The sequence below is a fragment of the Populus trichocarpa genome, chromosome 7 (genome assembly GCF_000002775.5).
Source record: "Populus trichocarpa isolate Nisqually-1 chromosome 7, P.trichocarpa_v4.1, whole genome shotgun sequence".
Lineage (NCBI taxonomy): Eukaryota > Viridiplantae > Streptophyta > Magnoliopsida > Malpighiales > Salicaceae > Populus > Populus trichocarpa.
In genome coordinates this window covers 3,243,563-3,270,375 of record NC_037291.2, presented here as the reverse complement: position 1 = coordinate 3,270,375, position 26,813 = coordinate 3,243,563, and the positions used below count along the sequence as shown (strand labels likewise).

Sequence of the window (26,813 nt, the reverse complement as noted above, 5' to 3'; positions counted from 1 at the left end):
GAAAACAGATGGAGTTTTATGGATTTTTTTAAAAAAAAATAACACAGTTTGGTAAAATTTTGAGAGAATAATATAAATGGAAAAAATATTTGAAAAATAACATAATTTAAATACAATTATTTTTTATAATATCAATTTTTCAATAATGGTTGTTTAATCATGTTTCAAAAAGCATGTCTTTTGTAAATTAATTAACCTTAATAAAAATTAACTCAAAATTTTATGAAAATCTAATAGTTAAAATATAAAATTCAAGATTCAATGGCAAAAAAAAAAGATAATATGATATGACATGAGAAAAAAAAATAAAAAGAAAATGAATTAAAAAAATAAGTCATCAAAAAAATCAGAATTGACCCTAAATTAATCCCATATAAATTTTGAAATGTAGATGAATTTGCCGAAGAGGCATTTTTTTTTATGCAATCAAAATCAGGGGAAAAATAATAATATAAAAAATAGACGAGAAGATAAAAATGAAAGAACCAACCGAAAAATAATAATATAAGATACTGATTTGCCGGTGATTCTTTCAATCAATCAGCCAATATTTTTTCTCTTTGTTAAGCATACTCATGGATTTGTCATTTATGAATTAATTTGTCGTCAGGAGGGGATGGTTTCTACTGACATTTTGCCTAAACTATGTATATAAATATACATGCAGAAAGGCACACCACACAATTCCTGCTGCTGGTAGATATACCATAGTTTTTAAACCCGGCCCGGTGGTCGACTCGGTCCAAGATCCGAGTTCCGGGTTTTGACTGGGTCACTGGGTTTTGACAGGGTCGGCCGGGTCAATCTCTATTTTTTAAAAAAATTCAATACAGCGTCGTTTTAGTAAAAAAAATAGTCAATGGGTTGCAACCGGGTTTTGCCGAGTCAAGCCGGGTCATGACTTTTTCTATTTTTTTATCAATCCGGCCCGGTTCCAGCCCCGGGTCGACCCGCCGGACCGGACCGGTTTCAAAAACTATTAGATATACACTTACCTTCGACCCAAAGAATTAAACTGAGACACTGTTAGGAATGCCATATTCGATCATGGATATTCCATTTAAGTTGTGCCTATTATTTTATGACAAAAGACATCTTTTTGTTGGGGATTTAACATTTCTTTTAATTCAGAAACTCTTGCAGAATGCTCAATTAAAAAGATTAGTGGAAGCAACATTGATACAGATTCAATAATTGAGAGAGGTTTGCTGTTCATTCAAGTGTCACTTTTTACTTAAAATGAATTTATTATATTCTTTGTAGCAAAGATCACCAGACAGGGAGGAAAAAAAATTAAAAAAAAGGAGGAGGAATCACGTTCAAGATACCCTGGACTGGACTCGGCATGCTGCTCGAGACGAGCATAATCTTCAATAGACTAAAAGCCCGTAATTAAGTGGTAGGCACATATGCCTAAACATGGTTTATTTTTTAATAATTTGGCATAAAAGCTGCTATACCTAGGGCTAGAGTGATCTTCAGCAAAGTTTTAAGCACAGGTGGGAGGAAGGTGCATAGATCCTGCCAGATGGGTGTCCACTTTAATTCTAAAATAGATAAAAACCCGACGTGAGCAGACAGTGTCATGTAATGGATGGAAGTTGTAAGCCCTTTTCCCTGTACAAAAACGATGCTCTTATGTCATGTTAAGACAAAACTAAACGAGAAAAGGGTGATGTTGCCTGAAAAGTGCTGAACCGGTGGAGGTTTCTGGGGAGATAACATGCAGTGCATCTTTGCCATACAATTGACTACAAAGGAAGGATATCATGCAATGGTCAATGTTTGGACCCCTCAGTGTCATGTGAAGGAGGATTAGGTAGCTTTTCTGCTGTTCTTTATTGGTATGGTGGACCTAAAAATATGTTAGCCTCTAGTCTTGTAACAGATAGTAATTTGAAGAGAGAAATAAAAACGTGAGACTAGGGTTATGAATTCTAATTAATTTAATAAGTTTAGTTTAGTTAATTTAATAATATAATTATAAAAAAACATTAAGAGAAAAATTAAAAAAAAATAAAATAATCTCATAAAAAGAAAAATAAAAAGAATTTAAAGTTCAATCATCAACAAATCAAACGTTGAAGAACAAAAAAAAAATTAAAAAGATAAAAAGATCTGGTTTGTATCGACATGTAAAATTTATGGCGTGATTAATGTGAGGTTCAAATAACTTCATACAAAAAATATTGAATAAAACAATGAAGCTCAGTTATCAAACAAACTAAATGATGAAAGATGAAATTGAAAAAAAAAAAACAAGTTGAAAAAAAAAAACTAAGTCAACCAGGGATAACTCGACTAACTTGCAACCCGGGATATGAGATCAGAATAACTTCATCGAAAAAAAAACAGAAAAAATCACAAAGTTGAAAGCTCAATAACCTAAGATATTTTTTAAAGTATTTTTTATTTGAAAATATATTAAAATAATATTTTTTAAAAATTATTTTTTAATTATATCATCACATACAAACAACAAAAAAAATAATTTTAAACAAAAAAGTTTTTTTTTTTAGAAATCAAACAGCTCCTAGCACTAGACCCTAACTAGCTGAACAATGATTGTGGGCTGCAAGGTTATATCTAGGTTAAAACAATTCAGACAAAAATAGTAAGATTATGCATCGGAAAACATCTGGGGCAATGACATCGGAAAAATAATAAGATTCTGGTGGTGAAACTGAGCTAATCTCACAAATTGGCAAGGCAACAGATTCTATAATCACATGTTACACCTTTTCTCAAATTTCTAGATGACATAATGATCAGGAGTAACCACTTTCACTTATCTTCGACCTTCTGCTGGTAATTTTAAATTGCTCAAGTTGGCTTTTGGTGGAGAATCTCAATAGCCTCTCCAGCACATGCATGCTTACAAGTTACAATTGGAAGAGAGGAAGCTATTGATAACTAGCAAACAATGGAGAGATGAAGCAATCGGCATATCTAGAAAGCACAGCAAGCCTCGTACACATGCACAACTGTGTATAGATACGTCACTCAGTTACCCACGACAGCAATTTTCAACTGCAACATTTTCATGTAGCAAATGAAGATTTCTGTTGTTTACAATGAAGCTGATGATATATGCTTGACAGAAAAGAAGAAATCTGTTCAAGCTGATATCATATGATCATCATTCTGTCCAACAACAGTTTTCAAGATTCAACACCAACTACTAAAATATAAAATTTGCAAGAAGATTTTACAGTTGGGGGCTGCCCAAGAATCTACTGGGATTATTCTGTCACGTGAAATTTCCTTGGAAAATTGACAGGAACACGGTAGATGGATAGTTATGACTTTTCTCTAAAATCTAATGATGTTACATTAAGGCAAGAATAATACCTTAGGAAATGTACATACAGTTGAACTTCTGAAATGCTGAAGCTCTAAACTCAATGAATAGTGTACAAAACCTGCTCTAAAATCCTTGACACAGCCTGTATTAATTTCAGGATGAACAAGGATGTAAAACATCAGGAAGCATTGATGATAACGATAAAGCGAAGAATGTTCTACTCAGTAACCTGTGGCCACCGGAAATCTACCAGCATGCACAGGGGACAGCAGTAGAGCTTTTTCCAATTTAGAGTTTGTTGTTAGCTTAGCCTATTAAAAAAACAAGCAGAGGCTCTTCCAGTTTTGTGTTACCTGAAGCCATGGTTAATTTTAGCGCTACATTTGCTTAAAATGGGCATTGAAGAAGAAGAAGACCTGGCGTGATGTATGCTCCAATCCAAACTGCAGAGGAACTAGAGTAGGAAGAAACTCAGGAACTGGATGAGGAGAATGATGGAGACCATTTTGCCAGTTAAGTTGGAAGTTTCATGGCGAGGTCGTTGGACAGTCTTGCTGGAGAAAAAGAATAATGCATGTAGCTGGAGCCAGCAGTTATGCAAGAGCAGGAAATTACACATTTGAGAATGTATTTAATTCTATGTTCAAGAAATGAAGAGAAGTCTTGCAAGGATATAATGCAGAAACTCAACTATTACCTGTCAGAAGTCGCCTTTCCTTTGGTACCTTTTGAGCTTGGTAATCCTGGTAGATGATCAGACTTGAATTCAGATGCTCTTCGACTTTGGGATATATCCTGCCAATTAATACAATACATAATCCAAATTATTAAATTCTGCTTTGAATCTGAAAATGAAAGGCAAAAATAAAATAAAATTGGGAATGATATTGGTAGCTTACAGTCAATTTTATCCCATTGATTGACTGGATGGTATATGAGACATTGACGTGCTGACAGTTTTTCAACCACCGATGATCTAGTAGCATGGCAGCTGTTGGTCTCTCTGCTGGGTTTCTTCGAAAGCAACAGCGCAAAAAATCCTTGCCCTCAGGTGATAATATTTCAGGTATACCTGGGCTATCCCTCATCACTTTAAACATGGCTGCAGCCTGCATAATAGAAGATAACTTATAATTTTAAAATGACATGGAAAGACTTGAGTCTAAGATCACTTAACCATACCCTTAGCGCTCAGTATCAAATCCAGTTAAAAGTTTACATAATGTCAGCATCCTTCTTCAGCCATTTCCATGAAATGACTGGAGAAGGTAACCCTTGCACTTCCTCCACCACAATGTCAATGCTCAACCTTCCTTCATCTTATATTATTTTCTTAATTGACATCTATGTTTGGTAAACCAAATTGAAGGTGATCACGACATAAGAAAAGGACATTAAGAAAAATCGTTACTCACCCCCTCATACTCGCTCCAAGGAGGTTTCCCAGTGAACATTTCAATAATAGTGCATCCCAAACTCCAAATATCAACAGCAAGAGCAAGGTCGGAGCTAACATCCTTTTGCATTACAGCTTGCATGAGCTGCGAAGAAGGAAATTCTGTCAGAATAAAAGATACAAAATAAACGCCATACAGTATTGATGTGCAAGAACATACCTCAGGAGCCATCCAGTAAGGGCTTCCCTTAAGAGAAAGATCAGCTGCTTGTCCAGTAAGCTGAGCAAGAAAGAAGTCCCATTTTTATGAGCCGAGTAAGAGACAGAGCAAATCAAAACTTCAATGGAAATTACAATGATGATTTCACTCTAGCGGGACCCCAGGAGTAGCTATACTAAAGGAATGTTAAACTGTATTCTACTGAAGGTTGCAGAATTTCAAAAACGGAACAAAGTACAGTATGCCAAGAAAATTTATTTGCACAAAAGAAATGAATGTGAACCATCCCCAAATTTTCCCTCCTGCCCCAATTTGGTGGGTACTAATACCCATGACTAAGTGATAACCTTCTACATCTCTAAACACTGCACCAAAGTTATCGAGGAAAAAGAGGAAAGGAATAAAGAGGGCATGAACGACAGAGAGGAACAAAGTCAACAGTCATATCAGTCTCCACACTGCTTGCAGGAACAAACTCGTGATAGCATTAAAAGATATCCAAAGATGCAATAGTTCAGACGCAATGCATACACATTACACAATTTTATGCATGTTTTCATGTGACTACTATAATTTTGGAGAGAAGAAAAGAAACCAGTACTCACAAGTTTTGCCATCCCAAAGTCCGCAAGCTTCACAACTCCAGATGCATCAACAAGCAAATTAGCCCCTTTTATATCCCTAGATACACGAAGATATGAGATTCTCAGCCACAAACAGACGCAACATAATTCCACAGACCCTTTCCTAAAAGAATTCTTAAAATGTATGCTAACACTTATTTCAAAATATAAAACTGCCCATACTCCTGTACCTGTGTATTGTCTTCATGCTGTGTAAGTAAGCTAGCCCAGAGACGATATGGCGACTAAAATTACTAACAACACTTTCTGTTATGGCTCCACAATGTTCATGTACGTATTTATTGATTGAACCCGGATGAACATACTCCAGATATATATAGAATTTGTCATCAACCTGCACACAAAATTATTTGTTAACTAATTAAGTTCAAAAGGAATTCTATATACAGCATAAAAAACTAAAGAGATACTTATTCTGAATGAAAAAGAAAAAGGAAGAACCTAAAGTAGCCACTGGAATTACTCACTACTTCACTACCATAATACTGCACAATGTTTGGATGCTTCAGCTGGCTAAGAACTTTAATTTCCTGAAACAAATGATAGAAGTAAGAAAAGAAGCTGGGAGCGGAGCGGAATAAAACCTAATATTGTTTATTAGTAATCCTATAAAGCCTAAAAAAAATGTTTCATCTTAATGCATATGAAAAACCAACACAGAAGCATTAGATGTAAAAGTCCTCATAAGATTTAAAAAAAAAACCTAGCACAGATTCTTCACAGCATAAAGCTATGGAGATTATGACACATATACTTGAGTGTTTGAGAATGAAGCTACAGGATCAACCTGTTATAGACAAGGTGAATCACCTGTTCTAATTGCTTTATAGACTCGGCAGATTTCGGGTCATCAGGAAACATTTCCACTTCCTTCATTGCACATAATGCCCCAGTTTCCCTGTCAGAAACAAAAGACTGCAATTGGGGTTTACTGCACCAAAATAAGCCAGCACAACAGGGAATAGAATTCATGTACCTATTGCTGGCAACATAAACACTTCCAAATGTACCGCGTCCAATAAGCTTCCCCTTCTGCCACTGACTTTTCATAGATGGGAACTCCGGTTTATGTAGAGCTATAGGCACTGGCACTGATGGCGAAGGGACAGCTGCTCCTGGAGGAAGAGGTAATGGGTGGACCTCAAAATTAGCATTGCTTTCACGCCGTGCAGCTGAGCTTTCGATTGATGACCTGGAAGTCAATGGCGATAAAGGTCCAGTTGGGCTTCTGGCTCTCCGGCGGGGACTTATATTTGATGGACTTTGAAGAGGAGAACTGTCATTACTAAAAGCACTGACATCCATGAATGCTGGAGGAGGAAGCCCAGGTGTGTCTAATGCTGCCATCTCTGGTGCAGACCAGACTTTCTGTTCTCTAGCAATCATGCGGTAGTAAGGAAACATACCAGCAGTGCTACTCGTTCTTGGTGGGCTATGAACAGGGCTTGCAAATGGACTAGTAGGAGCACTCCTAATAGGAATATTGATCTCGAAGTTGTCTCGAGAACTCTGTGCAGAACTGAAATCTGGACGCACCGTCCTGGATGACCGAGTGTCTAAACGCTCAGCCATTTTCTTCATGTTTCGACCAGCAAAAACACTGTTATAGGACCACATATTAACCAAAAATATTCAATTCAGTGCCTGGAGAACAAATTATCTGCCAAATGAACAATGCATCTCTGATACAGCCATGGCAGAGGTGCATGTAATTGAAGCAGCAAGAATGCCTTGTGCATTAAAAGACTGAAAGTCATCATTCATATATCATCTCCAAAACTGTTAGCAAAATTTCTTTAAATCAAGAAAAACATGCCACATTGTGTACCAGTTTTTCCAGGATGTAGCATCCTACGATCTATGAATAGCATAAAAACATAATTTATCAAAAAAACCCACAATTCATATTCCATTTTGGAGATGAAAAGAACAATCAATTAATCATCGATCAACAAAACACCCTAAAAAAGAAATCCAAATAGCAAAATTACCTAGAAATAGGAGAATTCGAAGGATATAATCCCTCTCCAATCCTATCACCTCTGTCTCTTTCTCTTTCCCTAAAACCATCTCGAATCCTCTCCTTGGGCGAAGGAAACCTCGAATCCCCATCCCCAGAAGGCACCGGCAATGGAAGCGGCAATGGCACAGCAACTGAAGCCGAAGTTGACCTCGAAAGGGCACCGGAATCCACATGATGATCCGGTGGTGCCACCTGTTTTTGATGACCTGGAAGGTCTTGATCGATCAAATGTCTCAGATTCTTTTGCCTTGAAATTCTAGGCCTGTCACGGCAATCATAACCACCACCACCACCTATCCTCAAACCACGAGGATTATTCCAACTAAAACGACTGCCATGACCTCTCCTCACCGAAGAGAAATTTTCATCCGTGGCCATTGAAGGAGAAGAAAGAAGTTTTATGAAGAGAAAGGGACGGAGATGTTGAGGACGAAGAAGTTGAAGACGAAGAAGAAGTGAAGGAAAGGTTATGAATCCAACGCATGGGCCACAATAAATAAATTACTAGTAATACAGCAGAAATAATGTAACAAGAATATTCTGAATCGTCATATTTTTTGGTTTTTTTATTGAAGAAGAAGAAGAGGAAATGGTTTTGTTAGAGAGAAAACGAAAGGAGAAGAAATCCAAGGAGGGTGGAGGAGAAGAAGGAACAGGACAGGTCGTTGAGACGAAGAAACCAACACGGTTTAATAATAAATAAATAAATAAATAAATCTGGTTGTGTTTCAACGAAATGGAGGGAATGTGTGAATGCAGTTTGCATTTTAACTGTATTTCCAATTTCTGTTAAATTTCAGGTTAGGTAATTCTGTTGTCTTTTCCCTCCTCAGATTTTGGTGGTAAAATATTAGTTTACTGTTTTACAGCAATAAAATAAAGGAATTAAATGTTTTCCAAATCATTTTTTTTATTTTTTTTTGTTAAATTTAGAGTCAGTAAAATTACCAATAATTATCATAAAAACAAGTTACAAAATTTAACGTCGAATCCTGATTAGTTCTTGGCATAAAAAACAAAAAAAAAACAATCTTGTTTAGATTTTTATATTACTTACAGAAAAGCAAGTTCTCGTAACATAAAAAAATAATAATCAAGAGGTTGCTTTTTCTATAATTTCAGGTTCGATTTTTATAATTACTAATATAATAATCATTGAAAATTTACATGGTTGTTAATTTCAAGGCACGTGAAATTAGTCGAGGTGCGCACAAGCTGGCCCAGACACTCACGTTAATAAAAAATAATAATAATAATAATATTGGTTTTTATTACTAAATTTATAATCATGTTATAATCTTTTACCTTAAAAATAAGTCATCACTTCCTTGATTAAATTCAATTAATTATTTAAGTTTGATTATCTATGGGGATATTTTCAGATTATTCTATGCATTAAATAAAACTAAATTCATTATTTCAATCGGCATTCTATAATACATAGCTTTTGATCGATTTAAGGGACAAGTTCTGTTAAGACCATTAACTATCAATCTATGTCTAGTATCATATAAATGAAAATGCAGTTCAAAGTTAATAGGATAGCAATAATATAGACAACAAATCTAATTTAATAAGCTAAAAAGATTATAAATAAGAATTTTAAATTTTATTTTCTGAAAAAATAAATTTACAATAATTTTCTCCTCAAGAGATTTACAAGACCTTAAATATATCAGGAAAATACCTACCTTTACTAGGAGAGAATCTAAAATCCAAAGACATTAAGAAAATTAAATCAGAATCCACAAATAAACAGTAAATCAAAAAATATCTAGAAAAAATAATAAAATTGTCTCGACACAATAATTTATGGGCTTGATTTTGAAAGATTCAACGATCTAATAAGCGACGAAGTGGTTTTTCACATGAAAATTATCCGTAAAATCACCTAAAAAAATTAAAACCGATCTAACGATCAGATCTCTCGTTATCTTTATTTTAAAGTGTCATTCTGATATGACATGATTAGATTTTTTTTGAATTTAAACATATTTCATTGATCCATAAAAGTATTTACTCTCGTTATTTTTGTTTTAAAATGTAATTCTAATCTTAGATAACTTTTATAATTTAAACATATCTTATTGGTCCAGATACCTTGTTAATTTGCTTAATCATGCGTGAACCATAAGTGTGTTGTATGTGTATGAAAATAGAGTTATCCAAAACAAATTTAATTTATGCATAGATTATTCTTAATTTCCTTTTTATTTAGTGGAACCCAGTTGCCAATCTGGAATACCTAGCAGAATCTATAGTGTAGATTTGGATTCGAAGTGCTCAAAGTCAAAACATGGTTGATCTGCCACTTCTCATTGCGTTTTATAGTAATGTTTTATTTTTTCTGAACTAAAGTAGAAAACCACTTATTTTCTGGTCCGACAACCTTATTTTATAACAATATTCAATTGAAGTAAATGCCATGCACGAATCCCAGAGTTATTTTGGGAGGTCAATGGCGGCTACAATTTTGTTAAATAATGTGGAAAGGACGACAGATAGATAGCAGCCAGTAAAGTGTACTGTATTATTATAATTTATTCTACGTTTTGGGAACAACATACAAACTGCATTTTTAAAAATTTTAAAAAATAATAATTAAAAAAAAAACTTAAAATTGACCTTTAAATAATTTTTAAAAAATTAAAAAAATATTATTTTAATGTATTTTAGCATGAAAAATACTTTTAAAAATAACCACAACCATACTCTCAAACAAATCATAATTAATCTCGAGACTATATACTTGTAATTAATTAAATTCCTATAAAATTTTATAGATCATGTCCCAAGGGTTTTAAACATCAAATATTTGTTAAATTCTCTTTGATATTATTTTAGTGCATAAACATGTATATTAAAATCAAATTATTAAAAGAAATTGATAAGATAAACCTGACAGGTTTATGCAACTTCCAAGAACATTTTAAGCTCTCAATTAGGTGCCAAGATTTAATTATTTAATAACGTCGCCCACGATCTTGCAAGACAAAGAAGTTATAATTTATTGTTCTTCTAAATTGTTTCCATTGCTTTAACTCTCTACAAAGATGGTTTAAGCATTACTCGTGGATTAGCGATAATCAAGCCTTTTAACTAGCATTATGCTACGGGTTAAATATTTATTTTATTAATAAAAAATTAAATATGTAGACTTTTTTAATATGTGTTTTACATAAAAATATTTTTTAAATATAAATTAAAAAATTTATGCATGTATCTAATTAAATAAATTTAAAACCATTTGTGAAAATAAAAAAAAATCATTAACAATAAATAAAAATAAAATTAAAAAAATAAGAGACAAATATAGAATAAGATATTTAATCTTGCAACATGGATCATTTACTCGGTTGTGTTTAATAGATTTATTTATTAAAATTATTTTTTTTATAAATGATAATAGAAGATGACACACACATAAAATTGATTAAATAAAATATAAGGAAAACAATATTATGCAAGGCTCCATATATTAAAAATATTATTAAAAAATAAAATTTTTGTTTTTAAAAATAAATCTAATCTATATAAAATGAAAAAAAAAGATATATATATATATATATAAATCATATTGGCCTCTTAAAAACTTAAATACACACTATATAATTAAAAAATAATTGTTACTTAAACAAGGCTAAATAAACCCAAAAAAATCACAGAAAAAATTTATTAATTAAAATATAAATTTAAAAATTATTTAAAAAACATATAAAAAGTATTAACTAAAAACAAACAAAAAATCAAAATTAAAACTAAAAACAGGTCAGACGTTGTTGGACCTCATAAATCAGGTCAAACATCTGGACCATAAGGAAAGTGCCCACACACGGGTCTGCCCTTGCGTGAGCCCTTAATTTTCTTAAAAGTTGATGTCATCCGCATAATATTTTTTGGAAAAAAAATAAAACAAACGATTCATTATCTGGAATTACCCAGATTCTGGCCACTATGGTGGCAGAAAAATTATGGTTCTTGGTTTTCTTTGCTTAGAAACCCAATTTTCAGTCTATTTTTAATCTGAAACACTTAGAAAAGATCCTAAATAGATAAACCAATAAATATCCATAAAAAACTACAAAACTACAAAAAAAAACCCAAAACAAAAATTCTTCCCGAGCTCAAATCTGGTTTTTTAGGCAATTCTAAGGCTTAAAAACATCTAAGTGGAACCCCTCGCACTAAATGCAACATTTTGTTACAAAGTAGATAATTTTGATAGCAGGAATCATTGTAAACACTGATTTTTTCTCTCTAATGTCAGGATCTAGCAAGTCTTTCTATCTCCTCTCTCTAAATAGGGACTAAAATATAAGAAAAATGAAGTTTTAGACTACAATTGAATCTTAGACGTTTAAAGGAACCTAAATTATATTATTTGTAAACCTAAGGACCATAATGTATTTTTTTGAAAACTTTGTACACATCACACATTTTGGCTTCCTTTTTCATTTAGATCCTTCTTTTTTTATGTTGTCTTTGCATAAGAAATCATAAGCAATTAATCTTTAATTTAAGGTCAAATTGCCAACAACAAAACTTTGAGGACTAAAGTGAAAAAATAAAAATATACAGTAAGTGAACGATAATCTAATCTGTGAGTGTGTGAACAATACAACACAATGTTTTGTCTACAGCAAAAAACCCACAAGGTTTAGTGTTAATGATTATATATATATATATATAAAAGATGAGAACTTTATCATTTTGTGTTTGCTAATTTTGTTTATTAAAATTATTTTTTTAATAAAATAACAATTTAAATAGACAAACATATTAAATTAATTGAATAAAAAATATTATATAAGATTGCACATTTTAGAAATATTATTTGAAAATAAAATTCATCTATACAAAAGATAAAAAAAATTATAGATGAATCATAATAATCTTTTTAAAAATTAAACACACACAACACCATTAAAAAAAACTCTATCCAAACAAGTTAAAAAAAATTATTGAAGATGGATATTAATTGAAACATAAATTCTAAAAAAAAAGATATATTAAAAAAAGATATCAATTAAAAAAAATAGTCCTGGTATTGTGGCTTAACTCGTCAAACCTGTGATCCAGATCATGGACTCACCCAAGTTTAATAATTTTCTTCTCTTAAATTTATATATTTTTTAATAGAAAATAAGTCATCTTGATTACTTATTTTTTTGATCTAAACCTTATTATCTAGAAGTACACTAGATCCCAACTAATCCAGTCGAGTCAGGACGACCCACTAAAAGGTACCATTAGTAACAAGTAAGATGCATAATCATTTAACTCAGCAACATTAGTAACATTTTATATGATTATCTTCACATTAATCTATCATATTTGATGATGTCAATTTCTCATCATCCTTTGTCATCTGTCAAGTGACTACGGAACATGGCTCCACCCTCCGCACCAAAGGCAGCGTCAACGGTCAACTTCCCAAGAGAGAGGCAAAAGGCACGAGGCACGTGGCACGTGGCACGGACCCACATGTTCCACAAATAACTACATGGGGCTTGGAAAATTGCGGGCCCCCCTCTCAATTTGCAGATTCGAAATTTAGAGGGTGCGGTGCTGAATATAATTTGTTTAGATATTTTACCAGCGTTTCAGATTATGGTAATAATTATTTTTTATATAAAAATATATTAAAGTAATATTTTTAATATTAGTATATAAAATAATTTAAAATCATAAAAACATATTTTAAAATAAAAAAGTTCAAAAATATTTTTTAAATACAAAAACTTCGTATCTAGTAAGTAAGGAAGGCTATGCTAATATACAATAAGGCTGTGACAATAGCAATTCTTTTTTTATTATTTATTTTTGAGATCTCTCCAGATTAGAAGCATGAATTATAATTATACGAGTCGTGCAACTATGACTTCTCATCTGCTATTGGGAATTAATGGCAGCTACGTTTCCCTACAAGGACTATGACGACGACGTCCATCAGTTCATTAATATTAGGTTTGACTTGATTAATTTTAATTAAGATACCTCTCTGACCTAATCTTTAATATCTCAATCTAATACTTATTAGTTAATTTTAATTAAGATACCCTGTATAGCAGTTGCGGAGCTAGAATTTTTTAACTAAAAAATAAATTATTAATAAATATTTGATATTATATATTATATAAATATGTGTTATATAAAGAAATTAATTTGAAATATATTTACCAACTCAAATCAAGCAAAATTAATTTAAGAATTTTTAAAATAAAAAAACTTACATTATAATTGTTCTCTTCGAGAATTTATATTTTAAAACTGCTTCATAATGATTTTATTTTTAATCTCATTAAAAATATCTTTCTTAATATATACAATAAACTTTTATTTATCTATTTCTAAATCTTTCAAAAACTACAAAAGTTCTTGGCAACAATTCTATACCGACATATGATACATAGCATCTAAAATCATAGATTAAAAGGATTGTCACAAATTGATGTTGTTCTTTCTCACTTGTTGTTTTATACAAGTGGATTAAACATAAATATTAAATGTTTTCTTTTTAATTTATCTATTATGTTCCTAATTTTTTGAGCTATCATGTACTTCACTTTTAATCACTAGTAAATTCATCACCATCATTTTTCATATGAAATTCATAACAAAATACTTACCAATTCATCAAAACTCATTTCAATTCATATCCATTAGCATATAATATTACTCATACATATATTAATTCAACAAACCCATAAATTATTATAAACTCTAATATTTTCAAAACTAATTAATATAGAAAAAAGAAGCTAACAATTAGTAGCTAACAAAAAAAATTAATCATGTAAAGCTATTATATTAATATTTTAATATAAAAATATTTTGAAAAAAAAATTAAGGGGCAATTGCCCCCTCTTGCACTCATGTGGCTCCGCCGCAGGGCCTGTTTGGAAGTGTGGTTGTGGTTGCTTTTCAAAGTATTTTTGATGCCGAAATGCATTAAAATGATTTTTTTTTCATTTTAAAAAAATTATTTTTAAGATCAGCATATCAAAATGATCCAAAACATATAAAAAAATTAATTTTTAATAAAAAAACACAGGTTGGCTTACGTTTCCAAATAGGCTCTTAATCTTTAATATCTGAATCTAATACTTATTAGTTCCTATAATAATAACAATACTTAGGCTGGCATAATGTTTAGAAATATATTTTTAAAAACAATACTTTTAGGATTTTAATAACAATACTTATTAGTTCCTATAATAATAACAATAACCCTCGCTGGAATTGTGGCCGGCGGGGTTATTTGAGATTGTAATAATAGTAGTATTTTAAACTATATTTTTGTTTAGAAATATATTAAAAAAAAAATTTAATGTTTTTTCACATCAAAACAATTTGAAAAAAAAAAATCATTTTTTAAAAAAAATCAAATATTTTGAAATACAGTCCCGAAAGGTGACAGAATAAATGAAGAACAGAAACTGTCTGAAAATAACAACTAACGGGAAGAAACCAATTTCCAGATCAAAATAAAATGTAACTACTGACTACCAAAATTTTACAATCTGAATTTTCAAGTTTTTGATATAATTATCCATTGAGAAAGAAAAAAAAAAAAGAACATAGTCATAAGCCATCTCAGTTTTTCATGTTTGATACATTCATGCATCATTTAGCAGCAACTAATGCAACCTACCAACAAAGTAACTAAGATGCTAAAAGCATAAATATAACATGCCTAAGTATCTATCCATGAATGTCTTCCTTAGTTTGAGAATCCCAAAACACCAACGCAAGCCATAATCTAGACAAAACAACAAAGTTATTATTCTAAACTTCTAACATTGGGGTTGCTAATCTTTTCTGCTGAGGTGATTCACAGGCACTCCACTGGCTGTTTCTCTGCAGGTTCTGAGCTTTCTAAATTCAATGCCGCGGATTCTGGGGTATCCAAATTTGTTGCTACAATCTTACATACAGGCATGTTCTCATTCTTACTCAAAAGCTTCAACGATGAATGAACCTCGATATCACGCATGAATAATCCATCTTCAATATCTAGATTGCTTATGTCCACCTCAATTTTTTGAGGAATGTGTTCAGCTGGGCAGAGATATTTTAGAGTACTTCTCATCATCTTCAAATGGCCTCCTGTTACAGCATTGGAGTAAAGTGAGAGATGCAAAAACACCATCAGATATCTTTAAATTTTTGGAAGAATTTTTCAGCAAGGAAATATGATGATTTTGACAAACAAATTTACAGGTAAGGTGGCTCTGATGATTTTTTTCAAATGTTCTGTCTGAAATTTATTTCCACAAACAAACATATTTCTTTACCTAGCAAAGAAACATTATTTCTCAAACATGTGGTAAATTCAACGGGCAAGCATACCATTCTAATCAATGCCAGTGGTTGTTACTCTAGTGTTGTTTATGAAGATGGCATCACAAGCTTGGGGAGAAAACTAAGCCAAATGCAAATCAGCATAAAGTGGCATGGTTAAATAGCACTGATAACAAAATTCATGGGAGGTGTGCATTGATTTGTTCCATGGAACCATTCATTTCTATTACATACCTTGCTAAGACATCCATGGATATTTGACAAGAATGTGGAACAATTTCTTTCAAGTTAATGACCTTGTGATTAATCATAATACACCAATGACTTAGGACAAATCTCCAGAGAACCATAGGTTTGTTTCTCTTAGAACACATTGTGGAGAAGAAATTCTAGGATGAGCTCCTAACACAATGGAGTTGAGTTATTTTTGGAAGAGAGTTAATACCACATCTATTGCAAACATGGTTAACAGATTCAATTTCAGAAACCAACAGTCAGAGCATTATCCATATCATAATGAACAAGGCATTTTGATCAAAGGAAAGGTGTTCTTTGTAGTTGTATGGGCTCTAGTTTGCAGTTCATCTAGTCAAATTTACATCTTGATACTCTATTGTGTCAAGAATGTATTTATAACTTTTGCTGGAATGAATCTTACGTTATGCTTGAAAAATGATCGTCTTACCCATCAGAATCAGGACTTGTTACATTAACAGCTGAAAAAAGATCGGGAAAAGGATCGCAAAATAAAAGACTAAGCTGTCCTACACCGAGGATAATTTACATATCAGAGAGGGTGAAAAAAAGAAGTGCTTTGGTTGATGATGGAGCACTGCTGTCACAATATTTCAGCAGGCAAATTCTCCTATTCCAGCAAACAAAACCACCATTTTTCCTAGAAGCTCAACTGAGACACAAACTTTCAACCCCCTCTTTAATTTTGAACCCTCCACATTCCTACCTACTCAGCTAAAAGTTACATAGCCAGTTTTTTCCTGCATCAGACATCTTTATATATGCCTCATAAAGATAAAGGATTCGGATTGGGACTAAAGGCAAGACTCAAACAATGGTGAGTTGTCAAATAATTGTAATTTTCAACTTGCTTAGGTTTATTAGAATTGTCTTCAAGACATCTCATCTTCCATATGCTACCAAACCAAACTTTAGAAAAATATCCAATCAATGATTCTCGTGACATTTATCATTCCCTAGGACAAAAATTATTCACGAGAACCATGACCATGCACAGCATACCTAAATCCTTAAAGTTTTGAAGAAAGTTAGCATACTAAATAACCTACAAGTGCCACCTTGGAAAAAAAAAAAAAACCCAAATCCAATGATTCTTACAGAACTCTCTTCATACACTAGGAAAGACGACCCACAATCACACATAACTTATCTACAAATTTATAGCAAGTCTCATGACGTACTAATAATCTACAAAAATCTTATCTACCCTAACATTTACCCCCATAAGAAATTATGAGAAAACACAGTCACATCCCCACAAACAATATCATGTTACGAAGCCTCATTGATGGGCCATGCTGGCACCAGCCCCCAAAGTTCTTTAGAGGGCATTCTGAGAATAATCCCAATGCTCAAGCATTGAGTTGGCACATGGCTAAGATAGAAAACATAGTTGGGAACCTGAGTAGTATGGTAATTTTCAGATCTGCTGGAAAATCTGGAAATTACAGAATTTTATTTCTGTTTTAGCATTTTATTTTCTAGTCCTAAAGTTATTAGGTTTTCCTATTCTAAATAGGAATAATTATGTTGGAGGTTTAGGAATCCATGTACTTGAAGGATTTGGACTGCTACAACTCTATAAATAACTATGTTGTCTTTCAATATTTTCAATGCAATAATATTAAATAATTCCCAGCAATTTGCTTTGATTATGTTGCTCAATCTCCTCTCAGGTGTGACTGTTAAGAAACCCAGGTGTGAATCCTAGAAATCTATCCACACATTTAATCATAATCCACAGGAAATCTACGGCAACTCATCCCTGGACAGCTTTTGAAACTCAGATTCAGAACAGCCCCTAAGCTGTCCTGCGCATCGCTCATAGTTATAAAATTTCCATACTTTAACAATCTGGAAAGCCTCACAAAATAAATGAATAAATAAATAATAATGAATTAGACAAGAGTAAAACGTACCTTTCTTAAGACCGGGACAATTTTCTTCTCCTTTGAAAACAACCGGCACGTCAACTTTCATCTCAGTTCCTTCATCAGCCCAAGCAAACACCAAATTCAATATCTTCCCTGTCTTTTCATCCCTATGTATCTACAAAACAATCCGAAAAACATAAAAAACCAAACAAACTTCAAATCATTAAACCACTTAAGATTGAGAACGAACTAAAACAGTGTGACTTACCTTAATGGGCAATACAGTTCCGGATTCAAGCAAAACCGATGACCCGGTCCCAGCTCGGATCTGAAGAGGGAAAGTAGTGGAGCAAAAGAAAGGGATTTCTACGGACTTAAGAATGGCTAGAATCTGCTTTTTCTCAGTAGTCAATAATCTCTTCCTAGATGTATACCGATTTGACGGGTTTATATCAAGGAGACTCTGAGAGAAAACCACAGCAGGGATTCTACCTTGCTCTCTTTCTCTAGCTGAAACTCTGCTGCCTACAACCTCTCGAGGTATTGCTTGGATTGTGTGGTAACGTGAAGATTGAAATGGTTGCGGTGGTGATAATGGCTGTTGTGGGGATTGGATTGCCGTCCTCAGGCTTCGCCACCACTTGGCCATTGTGTTATTTTTAGGTGTTTTGAGTTGCAGATTTTAGGGGTTTAAGGTGCGGGTGGGGTGTTGGGGCTTTAAAATTTGAGTGTATTTCATATGCCCTACAGATGCAAATGTGGGGTGGTTTTCAAAATATATTTTTATGGTGCAGAGGATATCTTCATGAAATATGTACGAAAAGATTAAAATAAAAATGAAAAAGGGAAAGTTTGCTTTTAAAAATATTTTTGTTATTTAAAAATATATTAAAATAATATATTTTTATTTTTTAAAATTTATTTTTAACATAAATATATATCCAAAATCATTAAAAATATATTAATTTAAAATAAAATTTAAATTTAAATTTTTTTTGAAATATTTTTTAAATACAAAAACAAACAAACTCTAAATATAAAAATCTAAAAAGGTTTTGGAGATATTATGGATGTCAAAGGCAATGTTTTGGAGCTATCAATGGTTGGTTTCGAGACTGAGATAAGTCTATTATTATGGATGTCAAGGGTATTAAAAGGTTGTTGTTGGAGGGTGGTTGTTATGGATTTGTTTTGATGGCTTCAATGTTTGGTGGTTGTTCAGGGTGGCTTGGATCGATTTGTCGAGTGGGTTGTTAACGGTATGTTTTGGTGGTTGTCGGCTAATGTCTTGGAAGTTATTCTTAGGTCTCGAAGGCAATGTTTATTAGAGCTATTGTGTGGAATGTGATGGGTCTAGATTAGGGTTATAAAGGGTGGTTTTGGGGTTGAGATGAGTTTGTTATTATGGTTTTCAAAGGTTGTTGTTGAAGTGCGGGTTTTAGTGAGGCTACTTCGGCCGTTATTCAATGTGGTTTTGAGTGGATTATTATTAGGGATTATTATTAGGGGTAAGCAAAAAAATTGAAAAACAGAGAAAATCAGAAAAAATAACTGAAAAAACCGAACCATGAAAAAAACCGATTAAACCAAGTAAAATTTTTAAAAAATCGACCAGTTGGGTTCAGTTTTGGTTTTATAAGCTTGAAACCGAAAAAACCAAACCAAACCCAAACCGGAAAAAAACCAAGCCAAACCTGAACAAAACCGAGCCAAACCAAAAAATCCGAGTCAAACCGGTTTGAACTGGTTTTTGTCCTAAAAAACTGAACCGAACCGAAATAGGTCTGTTTGAACCGGTTTCGATTTAAAAAAAAAATTAGTTTGGTTACTTTTTTTTTTCATAAAAACCGAACCCAACCAAAAATGATCACCCCTAATTATTATGGTCTTTTTTAAGGTTGTCAATGATAGTTTTAAGGTTAAGATAAGTCTTTAACATGGTTGTTAATGATGGATAATGTTATAAATTTAAACTTGATTGATAATTGGTTTCAGAAATTTTATATAAGTGATAGGCCCTTATAAATAATTATTAAATCTGTCAAAAAGTTTATATGTAAAAATGATATGTTATTGTATTTCTTAGTTTTTTTTTTCATTTCTTTTTTTTCCACTGTAATTCCACTGAAGAAATATTTTCATCGGTATTTACTGATGAATACTGTGAAGGCATATTTAATCGGAAAAATTACCAATTTTCTAATAAAATATCTTATTTCTTTTTGTACAAGATGAAATGTGTGACTCATAATGTAATACTTCTTATTGTTATAGTATTTTATTTGGTGTTTAGATAGGAGCCATAATAATATAAAAAGAAATGAAATATATAAAGTCACAGCAAAGCTATCAATAGAATAATCATGGGTTTTTAATGTACATTGACATATTCTTGTAGGTCTATGAAATATAGACCTAACAAACCAATGTTGTCTTACTGGTGTCTATTGTATAAAAAGACATCACATGTATTAATGCATATTTCAAAATAAAGGAATTGTAAAACATGATTATTGATAATTAATTTTAAATATAATTTTATTATAAAATATAAAAAATAAAGAAATTAAATAAAGAAAAAAAATGTGAAGTGAGAAAAAAAAGTCAAGCCTGGGCACACCTGTTGTTTTTTTTTATAAAACAACTCAAGTTTTTTTTTTTTTTCAATGAACAAGCCAGGCATGATCAACTAAGACATTTTTTATGGCTGAAAAATAAGTATTTTGAATAATTTGGATTTCAAAACCCAAATTTCAACATATGATTGCTTAATATCACACAAAAAAAGGCATAGAAACCTAAACAAATCTATTTTCAACTATCATCTAAACCCTAAAACATCTTCTAACTAGTCTCAAAACTTAAAATTAAAACAAATTAGAACAAACTTTGAGAATTATTATCTTTATTTTTTAGAATGACTAAAAGTCTAAATCACTTCAATTGAATTCTTATCTTCAAGATAAATTCATTAGCATAAAAAAAAATATTTTTTGTTATAGGTCAAAAAATTTCTCTCTCCTCTCTCTTTCCAATAACTTTCTCTCTCGTTTCCTAACATTTAATGACTAAAATATAAGAAAAATAAAATTATATGACTAAAATGTAAACAAGTAAAACTATACGTACCAAATAAATATGAAAAATGAAAATCATATAGACCAAACGGTACTTTTCCACATCTCCATGAACAATAATAAAAACACTATGGATATACAGTGCAATCCATAATAATATTTTATCTTTAGTTGAACAGAAGGGTGGAAACTTTATTTTATCAGTATTAGTAATGGTTGGAAATTGCATTCCAAGCCTCCAAATGCAAACCTAGGCTTAGAATGGCCTCATCAGCCAAGGCCCAAGAGTAACACAGAGAAACAGCCCAAATCCATACAGAAAAGTTACCAATTGATTTCCAGAAAATTTCATTTTGTGAAAACCATTTTTGCACCTTGTTTCCCACCAGAGAAGTCTCAAGAATTCTCACTAATTCAACAAGTATATAGGTTAAAAAGAGGTGGGCGAAACTTCTCAAGAAGCATGAGGACCCCAAGATCCGTGGAGACATTGAAATCTCTTTTTTTTTAGGCCAGGGCTCGTCTTGAACATCCTGTTTATGGCTCTGCTGGTCATGTCTATTCCCTTCAAGTCTTCAACGACAAATTGTCAAAGTTAATGAACACCTTTTTAATGCCAAGAAGGAACTTGCAAGTTATATTGGTGAAGAGCACGCAGGGCTTCCTTCATGTTTTCCACCGATCAGACTGCAAAAGCAGTTGAATCCTTCTTCTTCGTTTCCAAGTCCACCAATCCTGAAATCTGCTCCTCATGCAGCAGTGAAATGGGATCTTTTTAAAATTGATCGGAAGGAAATTGACTTTTTTACCGCTGCGGCTACATTACATCATCAGGGTATTCCTACTGTGATACCATTAAGGAATAATGGACCAACTCCGGACCTACGACAACAGAAGCAGCAAGATTTTGTAGGTGAAACAGACCTGACTTTGGATCATGAATTGGATAAAATGGATTACAGCTCCTCAGATTGATCAATCACCAGCGGATCATTGCCTCAATATCAACTCCAGTCACAGAAGCGACAGCACCAAACGCAATCGAGAGGACATTTTAGTGTAAGTTGGACCTTTCTTGGTTCTTGTTAGTTCCCTGAAGTTATTTTCCTTTCACGTTTACTTTCTTCGAATCATGTTTGTTGTTTGTGGTTTCTTTTTGTTCATTTGTCATCGACAGCATTTGAGTTTATTCTTCATAGCATAATTTTGATAGTTGATGCATTTTTTTTTATCATGTGTACTCACTCGTATAGCTAGATTGGTTTTTCATAGTTACCTAGTTCAGTTACTTGCATATAATCACTAATCACTATTCCATCTTTGATATTTCCAGTTTGTCCTTGTTCATGGAAAAACTGTTTGCTGATATATCCTGCTGAATGCCAACAAGCCAAAGTTAATATAAGTAGGATCTCTGTATGAAAATGAAAATATACATCTGAGCTCTCACAGCTAAATGAATTTATAATCAGATTGACATCTCCTCATTACATTTTCTCTCTTTCCTCCTTTACGCAGCTCAAACACGCCTGCCAAGCCACCAATGAACACCACAGAGAGACTTACGTCTGATAAATGAGGATCCAGCAATATTATTTTCAGAAGACTTTTGGGATACTAATGAAGGATGTAAATTTGATTTTTCAGTAGAGATTTGTTTCTCTTTTGCAGTCGCGGAGTTAATCACTTTCATGCAGGTGTGGAATATGCAAATGATTAGATGTTAAATGGTTTCAAAAGCTTTAGTGATTGTACAAACACCAGATGACGGATGGAGTTTGTGGCCTGGAATTTCTTCTACAAAACCATGGTAGGTTTTCTGAAACAATGCCCTTAATTTGGCGTGCTCGGCGCATCGAAAAGCACACATGGCCACCAATTTGCAAGCAGATTTGGAGTTTTCAGAAACTGTACATCTCTTTTGAAATTGTCTTTTATGACATAAACTCAATCCAACGTTGTAGTGTTCATTAGATTCATATGATTTTGTTTAATTTCATGATATTATTATGTTGTACTGATAGGAAAAAGTAATATTTTTAAGAGCTCCCTTTTGAATGAAAACTGTAATCAAATTCAAAACATTATATGATTTACATAATATCACAATTACTTACCAGTTTTCATAATTAATCCAAGTTGATGACAATCTAAGGGAAGAGATCCGAGGTTGCCTGAAACACAACGGTTAATGGTTCATCACTGTTCGAGTTTAAGTTAATTAGGAGGGGTAACATGAAAGGTAAATCCAAATCACTGGTTTTGAAATTAATGTTTTGAATTTTTTTATAGAAAAAATAATTATCAATTTTAAATAGACTCTAACCACCCACTTATGTTGATGATTCAACTACATTTATTTTTGTATTTTAAAAATATTTGTGAAAAAAAATTAATTTTTTTTATTTTAAATTAATATTTTTTTGTGCTTTCAAATTGTTTTAATGTGTTAATATTAAAAATAATTTTTTAAAAAATATATATTATTTTGATATATTTCCAAGTAAAAAACATTTTTAAAAACAACCGATACCACACTCTCCAATATCCACTATTAATTTTTAAAATTAATGGAATCAATATACCTAACATGGAGATCATGTTATCCCGAACATGAAGAGAGCCAAATTAATGTAATTTCTCTGTCTTTTGAGCTTGTTTCATGCCCCATCACGAAAAAAAAAAGTTTTAGTAGCCAGAACAAGAACAAGTAAACTGACATGACACCCTTAGTTGATAAAGAGGTTGTAAGGCAATGTATTTATTAGGTTTTTTTTATTATTATTGAAAAGTGAATTTCATGAAAATCTTTTTTAAAAAAAATAATAATTAAACCAATCTTATTTTTACCAAATTTTATTTTTAAAAAGTTCATAAATTTTTTACTCATGTTTTTTCTTGAGTTAACTTGGTTTTTTGATCAAGTAGATCAAGTCAATTTTTCCTATATTTTTTTTTAAATTAGATCAATTTAGAACTTAGATCAACCGATCAGTTAGTGTTGGTTCAATAACCAAAATTATTATAATATCATTAATTTTAACATTCAATATAAATTAAAATGAAAATAATAATATTTAATTATTTTTTAAAATATATAAGTTTGACAACAATACATATTAATGGTAAAATAGATTTTTTTATATTTTTTATTTTGTTTTGTCTATCATAATCAAATATGATACAGAGACAGTTACTTTGTCTTGTATATCACTATCAAACATAATTTTATCTCCGTTTTTTTCTCTGTCTTCATTGTCTTTGTTTTTTCTATCTTAGAATAGTAATGAAACGTTATCTTAACTTCGTGGATTTATTAATAATAAGATAGCAAAGCCAGAAAACAGAAAGAAGCCATAAATATACATGGAAGAGCATATAAAGCACCCAATATATATTCTACCAGATAAAGAAAATTCAACTATGATCAGGGAAAAAACAAACCTCTCTTCCTTGCAAATAAAATCGACACTCTCGAGACTACAGCTGATTTAAAGTCAGTAGCTAATTTAAGGTTCATGATAAGAAGCCATGGTGATCTTGAGAGTCCTCGGCTAGTGAGACTTCTTCTCATGGATAAAATATTTTCCTCTGTAAGTCTGTGAATGTGTGTAGAATATGAAAAGAAAGTCCCTTCTATATATAACTCCTCCAACAGAACCCAAAGCTTATTAGCAAAGCACTAGCTAGTTTAATAACTTTTGCACATAAAATAATTGCATCTAGATGTTGAAAAGTTTCTGCTATTGTAATTAAATTCGATATAATAGTTCCGACTTAAAGAATCTCGATCCAATTTTTTTTAATCAACATGAGTTTTAAATTAAATTGTGTAGAAATTATATCGACGTAACCTTATTGACTAGATAAGTTCAAAGAAAAATAAAGGTCAAGTTCACCTTACTCAACCTGCAAAACCTACAACTCGAGTTATAAATTCAAACAATTGAATTAATTTTTTTATTATATAATAAAAATTATAAAACTGATTCACAATTAACCATATTAAATGATATAATTAACTAAAACCTCAAGATAAAATTTAAAAAAAAGAAAAAGTTGTGAAAACCTCAAAAGGACTAGTTACAACAAAATCCAGGTAAGTGCATCTAATAGAGGCCCCACTATTTATTTATTTATTTTTAGAAAGGGCAAACCACTCCTTTTCTTTCTGAAAAAGAATCACATAGACGACATGTCGCTCCCATCATTTTTCGTGCACGCAACCTCACACCAATACACTTCAACCACGTAGCAACATGAATTTGTTATAAAACGTGAGCTCATCTTTTTATTCTTGAAAAAACATTACATAGACGATAGGTGTAGATATTGTCACATTAAACATAACATTTTGCTCCCATTATTGTCCGAACACGCGACCCCCACCGCACACCACACGTTTTAATTAATCAAGCTGCAACATGAACTTATTATAAAACGTTTACAAACCCGATTAATTGTCTATATATATATATAAATAAATCATTTATAATTTTCGTAGTTGTAATGCCATAAAGGAGGGCCATGCCCATTATATTTCTCGACCTTTTGGGCCTCCTAAAGAACAAATTAAACAGAAGGTCTAAGTTGATTTTTTTAATTTTAGAATTTATGGGATTAATTGAGTTGTATATAAGCTGGTTTGGATATTTATATTAATTAAAAAAAACATTCATTAATTAAAAATAAAAATAAAAATAATTCATCAGATGATAAAATTATACCCCTGTTATTTGAAATTGCCGAAGCTCACTCTTGGAAGAAACCTTTGAGGGTCAGCTGAGTTTTACCTAACTATTATATATCAAATTCGTGTATTTTGTTTTCCACAATTGCTGCATCGGGTAGCCTATCGAGGACAAGCACAAGATCCACGACCTCTGTATTATCCTCTTCATACTTCATTCTAGAGCCAAATTAAAACTATTGACGAGCCTCATCAAGATTAATTCACATTTTTTCTTGTGATGCGATGGATTTGATTACTATAAAATATTTATTTATCATTTTTATTTTCAAATAACAGAAATTTATTCTATAATTATTATAAAAAATATTTATTTTTATATTTTTCTCTTTAATTTTTTAACTAAACATATTTTTATTAAATATTTATGTATTACTTTGATTTTTGTAGATTAATCAAAATAGTTAATACCACCCCTTTTAAAAAAAAATATTTAGAAATGTGGTAGCGGTTGTTTTTTAAAGTATTTTTATTTAAAAATACATTAAAATAATAGTTTTTAAAAATTTTATTTTAACATTGTCACAATAAAATAATTAAAAAATAATAATTAAAAATATAAAGAATCAAATTTTCATTAAAAACAGAATTTCAATGTTACCTTGCACAGACTCTAAATTAAGAGAGAGAGAAAAAAGTGATAAAGATGGCAAAGCAATATGAGTGGAAAAAGAATAAGGAAAAGTAGTTTGGTATTTTAGCATTCCACGTCAAATCCATGCACGTGATAAACTGTATAGCTCATGCCAACTCATCAAGAGCCAGGCAACAGTAGAAAAGGAATCGAAAGGAGAATTAAAATACCAATTAAATAAAGTTGAAAGAGACAAAATGGTGATTCGCAGGCGGTAGCTCAACTCGTGATGATCATCAGGTTATGATATTCGCTTCTTTTTTAACTTAACAATTCAATTACTATGTGGTGTGTTTGGAAGACTATTCGTTGTTCTTTTTTAATATATTTTT

General features: G+C 31.7%; 2 protein-coding genes across 2 annotated transcripts; both read right to left on the bottom strand.

The window, feature by feature from the left end:
* Positions 1 to 3,292: 3,292 nt before the first annotated feature.
* On the bottom strand, positions 3,293 to 8,312 carry LOC7477963 (mitogen-activated protein kinase kinase kinase 5). The gene is made up of 11 exons (XM_024604978.2): positions 7,556 to 8,312; positions 6,541 to 7,164; positions 6,375 to 6,462; positions 6,032 to 6,094; positions 5,735 to 5,898; positions 5,526 to 5,601; positions 4,921 to 4,980; positions 4,720 to 4,845; positions 4,204 to 4,413; positions 4,002 to 4,099; positions 3,293 to 3,884 (listed from the first exon to the last, which is right to left on the bottom strand). The coding sequence occupies exons 1-11, from the start codon at positions 7,963 to 7,965 to the stop codon at positions 3,818 to 3,820; spliced, it is 1,986 nt and encodes a 661-aa protein (XP_024460746.2). The 5' UTR covers positions 7,966 to 8,312; the 3' UTR covers positions 3,293 to 3,817.
* A 6,789-nt stretch (positions 8,313 to 15,101) lies between these two features.
* Positions 15,102 to 19,111, bottom strand: LOC7477964 (uncharacterized). The gene is made up of 3 exons (XM_002310706.4): positions 18,289 to 19,111; positions 18,066 to 18,195; positions 15,102 to 15,696 (listed from the first exon to the last, which is right to left on the bottom strand). The coding sequence occupies exons 1-3, from the start codon at positions 18,667 to 18,669 to the stop codon at positions 15,422 to 15,424; spliced, it is 786 nt and encodes a 261-aa protein (XP_002310742.3). The 5' UTR covers positions 18,670 to 19,111; the 3' UTR covers positions 15,102 to 15,421.
* Positions 19,112 to 26,813: the final 7,702 nt, after the last annotated feature.

Coding starts and splice junctions, on each gene's coding strand:
- LOC7477963 (XM_024604978.2), bottom strand. CDS start 7,965: ATGGCCACGGATGAAAATTTCTCTTCGGTGAGGAGAGGTCATGGCAGT. Junction 6,095..6,374: donor CTATAAAGCAATTAGAACAG/GTGATTCACCTT, acceptor CATTTGTTTCAG/GAAATTAAAGTTCTTAGCCA. Junction 3,885..4,001: donor GGAAAGGCGACTTCTGACAG/GTAATAGTTGAG, acceptor TGCTGGCTCCAG/CTACATGCATTATTCTTTTT.
- LOC7477964 (XM_002310706.4), bottom strand. CDS start 18,669: ATGGCCAAGTGGTGGCGAAGCCTGAGGACGGCAATCCAATCCCCACAA. Junction 18,196..18,288: donor GAACTGTATTGCCCATTAAG/GTAAGTCACACT, acceptor ATTGTTTTGTAG/ATACATAGGGATGAAAAGAC. Junction 15,697..18,065: donor TTGTCCCGGTCTTAAGAAAG/GTACGTTTTACT, acceptor ATGCTGTAACAG/GAGGCCATTTGAAGATGATG.